The sequence below is a fragment of the Chelonoidis abingdonii genome, chromosome 5 (genome assembly GCF_003597395.2).
Source record: "Chelonoidis abingdonii isolate Lonesome George chromosome 5, CheloAbing_2.0, whole genome shotgun sequence".
NCBI lineage: Eukaryota > Metazoa > Chordata > Testudines > Testudinidae > Chelonoidis > Chelonoidis abingdonii.
In genome coordinates, this window is record NC_133773.1 from 119,058,348 (window position 1) to 119,070,077 (window position 11,730).

At 43.7% G+C, this 11,730-nt stretch overlaps 1 protein-coding gene across 5 annotated transcripts in view; it reads right to left on the reverse strand.

Annotated features, from left to right (window-relative positions):
- TMEM128 (transmembrane protein 128) overlaps window positions 1-11,111 on the reverse strand; it is a 19,055-nt gene extending 7,944 nt beyond the window's left edge. For 2 of the 5 annotated variants that reach the window (XR_012655987.1, XM_032775774.2), the window contains exons 1-2: window positions 10,830-11,111; window positions 1,611-1,752 (exon numbers count right to left, since the gene is read on the reverse strand). Coding sequence is in view for 4 of the 5 variants with exons in the window: in XM_032775774.2 (XP_032631665.1) it covers window positions 1,611-1,752; window positions 10,830-11,088 (401 nt within the window). In the remaining variant the exon portion in view is untranslated. Of the gene's footprint in view, window positions 1-1,152; window positions 1,297-1,610; window positions 1,753-10,829 lie in introns of all 5 variants that reach the window. The other 3 variants (XM_032775773.2, XM_032775772.2, XM_075066596.1) reach the window with 3 other exon arrangements.
- Between the last annotated feature and the right edge of the window lie 619 nt (window positions 11,112-11,730).

Genomic DNA, 11,730 nt, shown 5'->3' on the forward strand with positions numbered 1-11,730 from the left:
GGATGGGTGAGATTGTATGGCCTGCATTGTGCAGGAGGTCAGACTAGATGATCATAATGGTCCCTTCTGACCTTAAAGTCTGTGACAAGCCTTCCTGAATTAACTAAAGTTTAACTCCACTTAGTTCTGTTATACTGCAACCCTTGTAAAAAAGCTTTCTTCTTTTCAATTGCTAAAACACGGTATTTTCTCAGATCACTCTCATGCTGAAAGTTAGTTAAAATGTTTTAATAAACTTTCACATCTACAAACTCATTACAGGATTCTAATAGAGTCAAACAGTTTAATACACTGGCTAAACAAAACCATAAGGAAAAATTATTTTAAATCCAAGCATAACAGTGTATGGAACTCAATGGTATGGAACTTAGAAAGCTAACAAATTATGGACTATAGGTGCTAATTTTATTCTAGGAGGTAAGAAACCAATTTTTAAAATTATTTTCTGGTGAAATATGTCCAAATAGAGTTCAAATATGCTCAGCTTCACAAATGAAGTGAATTTATAATCACCTCAGTTGAATTTACTAAACCCAACAGACAGCAGAGCAACTGTCTTTGTCCAAGAGATCACCTGCTCTGAAATATTGTAGCAAAGCTCTTAAATGTGCACAGGTAGAGACAAGGGGACATTTGGGACCTTATTCTGCTAGGAGCTAAGTGCTCTCAAATCATCGGGGACTGAACAGCTCAGCACAGATTTGGACTCTTAACCACATCTGGGGTCAGATTTTCAAAACTACTCATCATGCACCAGCCCAACTGAAAACAATGCAAGGTGTTAGTGCATTCCTATAACCTAGTTAAGTCTTTCTACTCTATTCAGGAAGAAAAAGTTATTGATCTGATCCTAAACTGGTTAATTCTATTGATGAGCCTGCAGTCTCTGATATCAATCCTGCAAATATGCACTTTATTACTATGGGTAGTTCCACTGAACTCAACGGATTATTCATAGTAGTAAAGTTTAAGCACATGTAAGCGTTTGCACAACTGAGGCCTTATAAAATATTTGAAAGACCCAATCCTCAATTTGCTCCTTTAAAACCAATGGATGTTTTGAATTAATGGTTTCAACTTAACCCCACCCACAAATATATTAGCTCTGTAAACTAATGCCTTAGGACAAATAGCCATGAAAATAAATATTACCTTTTTAGCCTTTGGCATCTATCTCCTTTTTTGCATTTTAATTCCCTTTCCCTCACTCTCAAGGGTACAGTAAGCCATCCTTGATTAAAGGTGTTAACTTCTTTCAATCTCAAATAAATTTTCCAAAAACAGGCAGAGGAGTTTCTACAGAGCCAAAGGAAGACACAATGTCCTTCCCAAAAATGTAACCAACATGCTACCCAATATAGGACCAAAAGACAGAGCAAGTTCTAAATTCTGATCCCATGCACTATAGCAAAATAATGTACTATAATTCAATTACAGGGTCCTGTGTTACTGTACAAGAAGAATCTTGTAAAGCTTGTATGGAAAATTAACTTTTTAATTTCACAAAGATGAAATCTACAGTAATAATGCAAAGTTTAGAAATACAATGTTTTGTGTATGATGCTGAAGACATACATAGAACTTTTCTTTTTAAGAAGAAGATCCCTTACCTATCTGCTTGAATGGTCTCTTTAATAGTTTTAAAGAATTCAACATAGTATGTCACAGCAATTGATGCCAAAATCCAGAATGCAGAGTGAATATTAAGTCTGGGAAGAGGCTTCTCTTTTTTCTCCACATTTGTAGATTCTTCTGGAAATGAAACCATGATTACTCTATTATAACCATCAGTAAATGGAGTATCGTTTTATTAAAATAAAATAGGACACTTAATCCTTCTAATTCATTCTTCTTTAGGGATTAACGTATTCACCATAAAAATTTATTTTGAATTAAAAAGGAAGCATTCTAAAAAGGTTCTGCACATTTCCTGAAATAAAAACAAAAATGAAGCAAGGTGCCTTTTGATAAAAAAGTAAATAACCAGCATATGCTCTGTTTGTGTATCTTGACAGAAACATTAACAGCTGTTTACATTGCTGAAAAGGTTATTTAATCACTTAAGAATCACCTATTATAATGAAAGAATATATTTGTTTGATATGAAAGACACACATGGAAAGGTAAGACCAGTGTTCCACACACTAATTTCTTTGCATCCATTTTCATTAACTCTGATGTTTGCAAGCTGAATTTCCCCATAGATCATCTTCCTACCAGGGCCGGTGCAACTCCGAGGCGAACTAGGCGGTCGCCTAGGGTGCCAAATGGTTGAAGATGCCAAAAAGCGGTGCCCTGGCTCAGCAGGGAGGAGCCGCCTTCTGGAGGCACCGGAGAGCTAGAGAGTCAGCTTGTGGGGGCAGTGTGCCCCAGCCATGGAGGAGCCGGCACAGCACGGGGGGGGGGGGGGGGCAGCAGCCCCGCAAAGGCGGCGGCGCTGCTAGTGGGGAGCAGCTGTGCCCCCTGTGGTAAACGTCTGACTCAAATCTGGACTTAGAGTTCAACATCTGAGTGTTTACTGGGAACCTCCCCCAAGCTTATACCCAGCTTGGATCTTATTTCGCTGCCACCAAATAGTATTGAGGCTACTATCAGCCTGGGTTCCCCAAATTCCTTGGGGGGACCCCCCCCTCTGGCCTCCCCAACTTTCCCTGGGACCCCCAAGACCCAGACCCTGGGTCTCCCTATCTCATCCCCAGGCTTCCCCCCCTTCCTGGGTGAGCCTGGGCGATGCATACTTAACTCCTGAATGCAAAAACCAAGAGAGCTATTTACCTCCCCCGAAGGCTAGGCATTCAAAAGCTAGTCCCAGCTAACACACCAGGAGATTCCCCCTCCCTGGTTCGTAGCAGTAACTAGAGAAAACCTCAAACACAGAGAACAGAGTGGATTCTTCTCTTCTCTTTTCCCGTAGCCTGTTCCCTGCCCGGACATTAGGAAAGTTCAACACAGATGTAATGCTGCTCCCCTCCCCTCCTCTGTCTTCCCGTGAGGGAGACAGATACCTGTACAGAAATTCTATCCCTTTGCCCTCAATAGGAAAAGAAAACTCCACAAGTTTTAAAAAGAAACTTTATATAAAAAAGAAGAAAATACAAAAACAATAATACTGCATTAAGAGATCAATAGCTCTTGCTTATAAGCAAATATGAATAAACGTCTGATTTAAAAGATAGCCCAATTAACCAGTCCACCACAGTACAACACAACATGTAAATACAAATCAAAGCACATCACAGCCGATTACTTTGTTTCCTTTGACTCACAGATGTTTAGGAGAAGACTGAAAGAAGATTGGAGTTAGAAGAAAGCTTGTTTATCACAGCTAGGGAAAACAAAAAGACCCAGAACCAAAGCCAAAAACCTCCAGAGGTTCCCACCCTTACTTTTGAAAATCCTGTTTCCTGATTGGTCCTCTGGTCAGGTGTTTGGTTCCCTTTGTAAACCCTTTACAGTAAAAGAAAATTAACCCTTACCTTACCTATCTACTTATGACACCCCCGCATCCCTCCTGCCCAGGCTGCAGCCCAGCGGCCCCCACTACCCCCCGGGAGCTCCTGCAGGCTGCAGCAGACCCATGCACTCAGGCTCTGTGGCTCCCACCCATGTGAACCGCCTTTAGGGTGTGGAGCCGAAGCCTGCTCCGAGAGGGGCAGCTGCGGCAGCTCACACTCCTGGGAGCCACAAAGCCAGAGCATGGTGAGGGGGAAGTGGGGTTGGGGGCACACAGGGGCCGCTGCCTGCATGCATTCGCTCCAGGAGCTCACCCCTGGCCGGGGGTGGGGGGGGGGCGGCACCGGGACGCAGCCAGGGCAGGGATGCCCCCTGGCTCCCTCCTCACCGCGCTCAGGTTCTGCGGCTTCCAGGCATGTGAGCCACCATTGCTGCCACTGTCCTTCCCAGAGGGCTCCAGCGATCTGTGGAGGACAGAGGCGGTGGGCGGCATATGAGTGCGCAGCCGCCTCCTCCCCAGGCTCCAACTTTCCCGGCTCCCGCCACTCTCTAGCCCATGTGCCCCTGGCCGGGTGCTTCCCCACCCAGCAGCAGCTGGAGGGGAGGGGGCAGGGGGGAGTTGCTTCAGGCCTCGTGGTACAGGGAGCTGGGTAACTTGGAGCCCAGGGAGGAGGCAGATGCGCGCTCAGATGCTGCCCGCCGCCTCTGTCCCCTGCAGATCGCCAGAGCCCGGCATTGGCTCCTGCCCAGGGAGCAGCAGTGGGAGGCAGTACAGGACTAGGAGGGGTGCTCCTGTGGACCGTGGCAACCAGGCAGAGTGCAGTTCCAGGGAAATGTCCCTGACCATTGCTGTCTGACTGGCTTGGCAGAAAACCTTCATGGCACCGACCCCTAGGCTGATGACCTGAACCTGAGAGTTGTAAGTTGCAGCCACTTGGGGTCCCCTTACCCTCACGTCGCACGGGCCAAGCCTCAACAGATCAAAAGCCCCCCTGGACTTTCTAGTTGTATTTCCCTGTATGGATTAATCTGGGATATCTATGAGAAAACAACCTATTAAAAAGTTACATGATTAAATACTTGATATTTGCATTAACCTAACTTTCAAAAATATGCCCCAACTTTTTATATTTGCAGTGTTTAAATCAAGAAAACAATTCCTGCTGCAATGATGTATCCTGCTCTTTAAACTGTTGAGAAAGCCACAGCATACAAATAAATTAATGTAACTAACATTTTAAGAAGTAATTCAACTGATTATAAAACACAGCTACATAACTAGAAAAATCATGCCAAGACTATTGGTTTCACACTTTCCACATAAGGAAGTGATTAGTAAAGTGGGAAACATATTATGCGTAAGCAGAGTTAATGTCAAATAGAAACAGAAGTTTCAGTAAATATTAGTTTAAACTTAAAGACAAACTTTACAATATGAAATCATATGGGAGGGACCTATTTTATAAAGAACATTTCAAAAAAGCACTTTTCAGCAGTTGTTGGAAAGTTGTCAGGTCATTTTTAATTAGAGAGTCAAAGGTCTGCAAATCTATTATTGAACTTATTACTATGAACACTTGAGAAGGACCAGGGTGATGGGGTTTACCTACAGGGACACACAACTTTATACAATCCTTTGTGCTGTCACATTATTTTAAAGAGACAAAGTGGATGAGGTGATATCTTTTATTGGACCAACTTCTCTTTGTGAGAGGGACAAGTTTTCAAGCTACACAGAGTTCTTCTTCAGGTCTGAAAAGGTACTAACAGTATCACAGCTAGACACTAGATCTAACAGATAGTTTAGTACAAGTAGTTAGCACATATTCAAGGGGACCATTCAAGGTGAAGTAGCCCATTAACTCCCTTGTAATCCCAGGACAAAAGGGGAGATTAGTGGGCTGCAGGTTGTTGTAATTAACCATAAATCCAGTATCTTTATGAAGATCATGATTTTTAATCTCTAGCAACGTTTTGAATTCAAGCTCCTGGGCTCATCTTTAGAAAAAAGTGTTTTGCAGGTTTCCTTTGAGGATGAGGACTGATAGGTCAGATATCGAGTGATTTTGTGGGGGCCCAACTCATGAGTTCTGAATGTTTGAGGTTGGCAATACTGAATATTACATCATGTCACCAAAGAAATTTAAGTCAAGGTTTCTCAAACTTTTTCACAGGCCACATTTTATTGTTATTGTTTCAGGACCAAATCCTCCCTCTCTGACAATCACACTGTATCCAAATATGGTAACCCTACATACGCCAGCTCTGCATTGTGGGCACAAGCATACTGCTTCACCTTTGTACAAAGTGGCAATGATGTCATTTTTCTTGTCACCCGCAGCCGTTACCTGTTCTGACAGGCTGTTTATAACACTAAGTTTACTAGTTTTAGGAGGTTGTTGACTGAGACTAACTATTTTTGTTGAGTTGTTTCAGATCTAAGATTCTGGCAACTGCTGCTGCATCGTTCTGCTAATACTTTGTGTCAATTGTGTGTGTATGTTAAATATTTTAGTATATATGTTTATCATGTGCAGGTTGTTGAAATTTGTCATACTGATATTGTCAGTTGTATGACAGTAAACGCCATTCTAATTTTATAACTTATTAACAATAATAGGATATTCTAAAGGCAGAATAAAATGTAGTAGATTTTGATATGAAAGAAGGAACTATATGTGACTAAAAAGGGTGTATTTCCGATTACAATCAACATTTCCTTAAAATTAGGCAGTTATCTTGATCTCTTAATCAATGTTTAGGTCAAACAGTTAATGAAATTCCAATAGTGACTCAGTAAGTGACATGTATTCTCTATCCTTTACTTTTAATAGTGAATAAGCAAAAGAACTGAAAGGAACAAAATTTCATTTTTTTCATTTTCAGTTGATGCAGCCTCATGGCAGATAGATATCTAGACTAAATAATGAAATTAATAAATTTTCAAGCCAAAAGTGTAATAATTCTAATGAACAATGTCATATTATGCAGTATTCATTTTTGAATGTTTATAATTGATGCTCCGAGGTGGGGAGGGGCAGGAGGCACAAGTTTTGCCTAGGGTGCAAAATATCCTTGCACCGGCCCTGACTCAAAGCATGCAACGTAAGTCACCCATCAAAGTAAAATTATACTTGTATTATTTGAACTAGCTGGAAGAATAAGTTGATTGCTTGAGTAAGTCTCTTTTAATTTTAACCTTTCAGATCTAATGAGAGCAAGAAATATTCTCAAATAATAAAGGGAGACTTTCCACAGGCTCACGGTTTTCAACTTTTCTTGTTTTAAAAAATTCCTACAGTTTCTGCATATGTATTTTATTTATCATGATGCCTCAAACATATTATTGCTCAGGTATAGTAGTTCTGTCATTTTATACATCAAGCACATAAACTGGTTACTTTCAATCTTAAATTGCATGTTTGCAATAACAAATACTAAATAAATAATAAAACACCATGCAGCACACTTAATTTTACAAAGCTGTTCTGACCGGAAGCTTTTAATAAAAAGTTTATATACAGATGAGTGATTCATTTTCAATAGCTAATTGCTTAAACAATCTGATTACAGCGTTCTCCGACACCATTAACATGTCGATTTGTGAAGCAGGTATGTTGTAATAATTGGGCCCTATGAATTTACCCTAATTATGAGCTCAACTGTAAAATAAGTGAAAGTTCATAAAGTGTTATAATAACCTATAACAAATGTTGGGAAAGCAGATGAAATTAGTTCAAACAAAGAGGCCTACTGATATAACTCAAGGACTGTGTTAAGATCATACCCGACAAACAAGTGTGGGCTCAGAAATCAATGGACTGAAATTGGTGTGTTCAAAATTAGGCCTAGCTGGTTAGTATTTCATGCATCGCTCCCTTTTGAGGGCCTCAAAAAGCACTTTTGAGGGAAATGCTAGCAGGCTAACTGAAAAACAAGAGAAGAGGAAGGAGTGAGCTTTCCCCATCATTGCTGCCGCTACCACCATTTCCTGGGACACCAGATCTTTATCCTAATCCAGAGAGAGATGTTCTGACCAGCCTGGCCAGAGAGAGGGACACAAGACATCTCCACACCTACCCGCTCCAGCTAAAGCCTACCACCACTTGGGGAGGAGGGGTGATGGCTGTCTCTCATATATGCATGCACACATTGCTTTATTTCTTCTCTTTTGTACCCTCTCCTCCTTTGTCTAAAAGATCTGTCTTAGCTGGTCAAGGCTGCATATTTTGCATCACTGCTGTAAGTCTGTGACCAGAAAGGCAGCATCTAGATGGCCTACTGCTGGTATAAGTTTGCCAGGTCTCAAAGTGGCTAATGAGACCCTGTTTTGTGCCTGCATTTTTCCAGCAGTGAGGCTGCACGTGAAAGTCAGAGACCGAACCTACATTTTCTGTCTTTGCTCATTCCCCTCTATTCCCATGTGAGTGTGTCTTGTTTTTGTCTTTTGGGAAACAGGATTGGAGTTTAGCAGCACTAGTAGCTCCAGCCTATCTCAACTAACCTCTTTTCCCCAAAAAGGACAGTTATGTCCATCTGTAATACCAGGAGGGAGACTGTCAAAAACCGGAGGTGAGAGGGATCTTTCTAAAAGCTCTCTCCTGTTAAATGGAAGTGGGGAGGTTGTTAAAATGAACCCCTTATTAATACTCTACATTTTAAATGCTTTGACTATCTTCGCTGTACTTTCATTAAAGGGTAATAGATTTTTAATAGTGCCATGGTTCTAAGCAGGCTAAGGGATACCAAACCCTGAATCTTGTTTAGTGTTGGACAGTTTCAGGGTTAGGCTAATACATTTAACTCTTTGGGCCCATATAGTCCTAAATTAATATAATGGGCTTATAACTTCTGAATACTGAACTTAGACTTAGTAGTAGAGCACTCCAAGCCCTTTCTGATGGCAGAAGACAGCAAATGTGCTGATCCACTGTATTTGGAAATGACCCAAACTTGACTGGAGTTAAATTTTATGAAGTGTTCACTAACCAGCAGCTTCCTGGGTGGACTGTCAAAACAGAACTTATTCCTCAAGTTTGAGGCACTCCCTCTACGACTTGTTTTACACCAAATCATGAGGAGTAGGTTACAGCAAGGCATATGCTCGACTGTCTCCTTGAACTGGGTCTGGAATTCTAAACGGTTAAAATACCTGATTTACTAAAACTTGATCACTAGCTGATGTTGACATGCACTGAGTTATTATAAATACTCTGTATAACCACTTGGGACAAATTCATTGAGGCCAGGGTCTTGCCCAACTGCAAAAGAGCTCTTCTGCACATGGACATGTAGAAGCCTATGAAATACTTGTCCTAGCTGCTCACCCATCTTGCATTTGGTTAGGTGTTTTGATAGGTACTGGTAGTCTACACATCACAGTGATAGGAAATATTGTTAAGTCACTGGCTGTGAATGTCTTATTAAATTTTGGACTGTAAATCAACTGTAAGACTGGAGGGCGAAAAATATCCTTGCATCGGCCCTGCTTCCTACCAATGTCACATGCCAAGTTTTCAATTTCAGGAGCTAGCTGGATATGCAGAGGATATTAACTGTACTTAAGTTACTGTAAAAAAGTGATTACATGGAAATTTAGATTTTTCTAGAATTCTCACTGTAAGATCTGAGCACCTTACAAATTTTAGAGCAGACAGAATCAATATGAAGGCAAAGGGGCATGCAGTTTTGAAGGCAAGGGTGAATGTTCTTTTACGTGCGATGCTGAAAGACCAACTCATTAAACAAGACACATACACTGTTAGAATAAACTAAACTAAATTGATGAGAATACCTTTGGAAATATTTGCATCTTTGAATATTTCACATATTTTACATATTTTAAGCCTCCTTTATTATGACAAGCACATTATTTATAACTGCTCTGGATTTGCCTCTCTCTGTTCCCTAGTACTAAACAGTCAGTAACACCCTTGCCTTGGTAATATATATTACTTCACTTTATATTTTTCTGTGATTTGCAAAATAATTTGCAAAATCAATTACTACTAAATTTACCTAATTTACCACTTTGGAACCTCCCTTTGTCTCATCCCCCTTTGGTCCACAGTTCCAGGGCCTTTATGCTGCCTAAAAAAACTGCTTTCAGATCTTATTCTTGTATTCCTGAGATGCTCTACAACAGGGGTTCCCAAACTTGGTTCACAGCTTGTTCAGAGTAAACCCTGGCGGGCCGCCAGATGCTTTGTTTACCTAAGCGTCTGCAGGTATGGCCGCTTGCAGCTCCCATTGGCTGGGAACAGCGAACCACAGCCACTGGGAGCTGCAAGCAGCCATACCTGCAGACGCTCAGGTAAACAAAACATCTTGCAGTCCACCAGGAGCTTACCCTGAACAAGCCACGAAACAAATTTGGGAACCCCTGCTATACAACAAGGGCGTGAGACCTGTTTGATTTTTTTCTTCCTCCCCGTTTTGTACAGTTCTTCCTCCTCCTCACCCTCCCTTCTCTTGTTAACATTTTAATAGCTTCATAACGAATAAATTACTGCAACCTGATGTCTGACACCCTTAAAAATTAACAAGAACAAAGTACTGATAAGCTCTCCTCAGCTGCTGTCTCTGTTGAGGGAGGGGGGCGGGCTGGCATAAGGGGCAGAGCATATATACCCTGACAGACAGGGCCAGCTATTGGAACTCATGCAACGGGTTTGTCCACATGAGCAAGTGTAGTTCGAGGTATCACCCCCTCGCACAGCACACGCACCCGTACCGTGGATGTAGTTATTGCAGGGTATGCGGCAACCATAATAGTAACAACAACAGGTAATAACTGCACTGGCATGAGCCACATTTATACTGGTATAATAGTGGCCACACCAGAATTTTACTGGTGTTAACTACTTCAATTAAAAAACTCTAAACGACACACTTAAACCCCTAAAATCTACGTGTAGAGCAGGCTTAGAAGGTGCTGCCTCCAATGTAATACTCCTAGAACTGGTTCCATTTCTCCCCTAGACCATACCTCTACCTCAGCCACCGGCAGCCCCAGCGTGACCGTCTCCCCTCCCCACATCGGCCCTGAGGCTCCTTGTCCCTACCTGTCTCCTTTGGCTCCGCCTGCCCCGCGCCCCAGCTTCGCCAGGATGCCCGGCAGGCACAGCACGCTCTAAGAAAAGCACTGGCCGCCTCCCCGCACGCACTGGATTCCAGAGGGAGAGAGCCTCCCTCCGCCCCCGCACACCCGCAGCAGACACCGCTGTTCCCGCGCGAAGGTACGCGGCACAGGGGCGCACGGGCCCTAGCCTGCCCTCTTCTCCCAAGGTCGTGGGGCAGGCGCCGTACTGCACCGGGGCAGCGGTCACGCCCCGCGCTAAAGGCGGAGTCCCTCACAGGCTCCAGGAATCACCTACCAGCCGCGCCCCCGGGGGGAGGCTGTAGCAGCAGAGCCTGGGGCTCTACCTCCTCCCTCAGGTGGCGTCTCAGCCGTAGCAGCGGGTCCCTGTCGCCCACCCCAGCCGCCATCTTAGGCTGCTCCGGAAGTGACGCCAGGAGGAAGTACAGGTAGGACGGGCTGAGAGGGAGCTCTAAATAGAAGCGCGATGGTTGTAAGCAGTTGTAGCCGTTGCCCTGAGGGATGCGCGGTTTACGGTTTGTTGCCTCGCTGTCCATTTTTGTGACTTATTTTCTTGTTTTTTTTTTAAATTAAAAATAACAGTGAGCTTGTGTAGTAGTTTGTTCTAGAAACAAGAACCCCACAGGTGGCGGCCCTCACTTTTGGGGACTAAACGTGGTGCTGGCTTGGGTAGAGTTGACAGGTGGCTGGTTAAAAAGGGACGCTGGCAGCTCTGGTCAGCCCCCTGACTCGGCCGCTAAAAGTCCAGTTGGTGGCACAGCAGGGCTAACGCAGGCTGCTTGGCTCGGTGCAGCTCCTGCAAGGTATTTCCCTCTGGCCCCTAGGCGCAGGGACTGGGACAATCAGGGAAGCTCTCCGTACTGCCTCCAGTGCCGGCTCCACAGCTCTCGTTCGCTAGGGACCATGCAGAGCTGCCTGGCCCCACTGCCAGGGAGCGGACTTGCTGGTCACTTCCAAGAGTAGTGGAGCCAGGGCAGGCAGGGAACCTGCCTTAGCCCTGCTATACCGGTGACTGGGAGCCACCTGGGGTAAGCGCAGCCCAGCTGGAGTCTGCATCCCCTGCCCCAGATTGGAACCCCAACTTGTACCCCAACACCCTGTCCCAACCCTAAGCATCCCCATCTGCACCCCTGCTCCATGTCAGAACCCTCATCTGCACCCAAACTCGCTCCCAGACC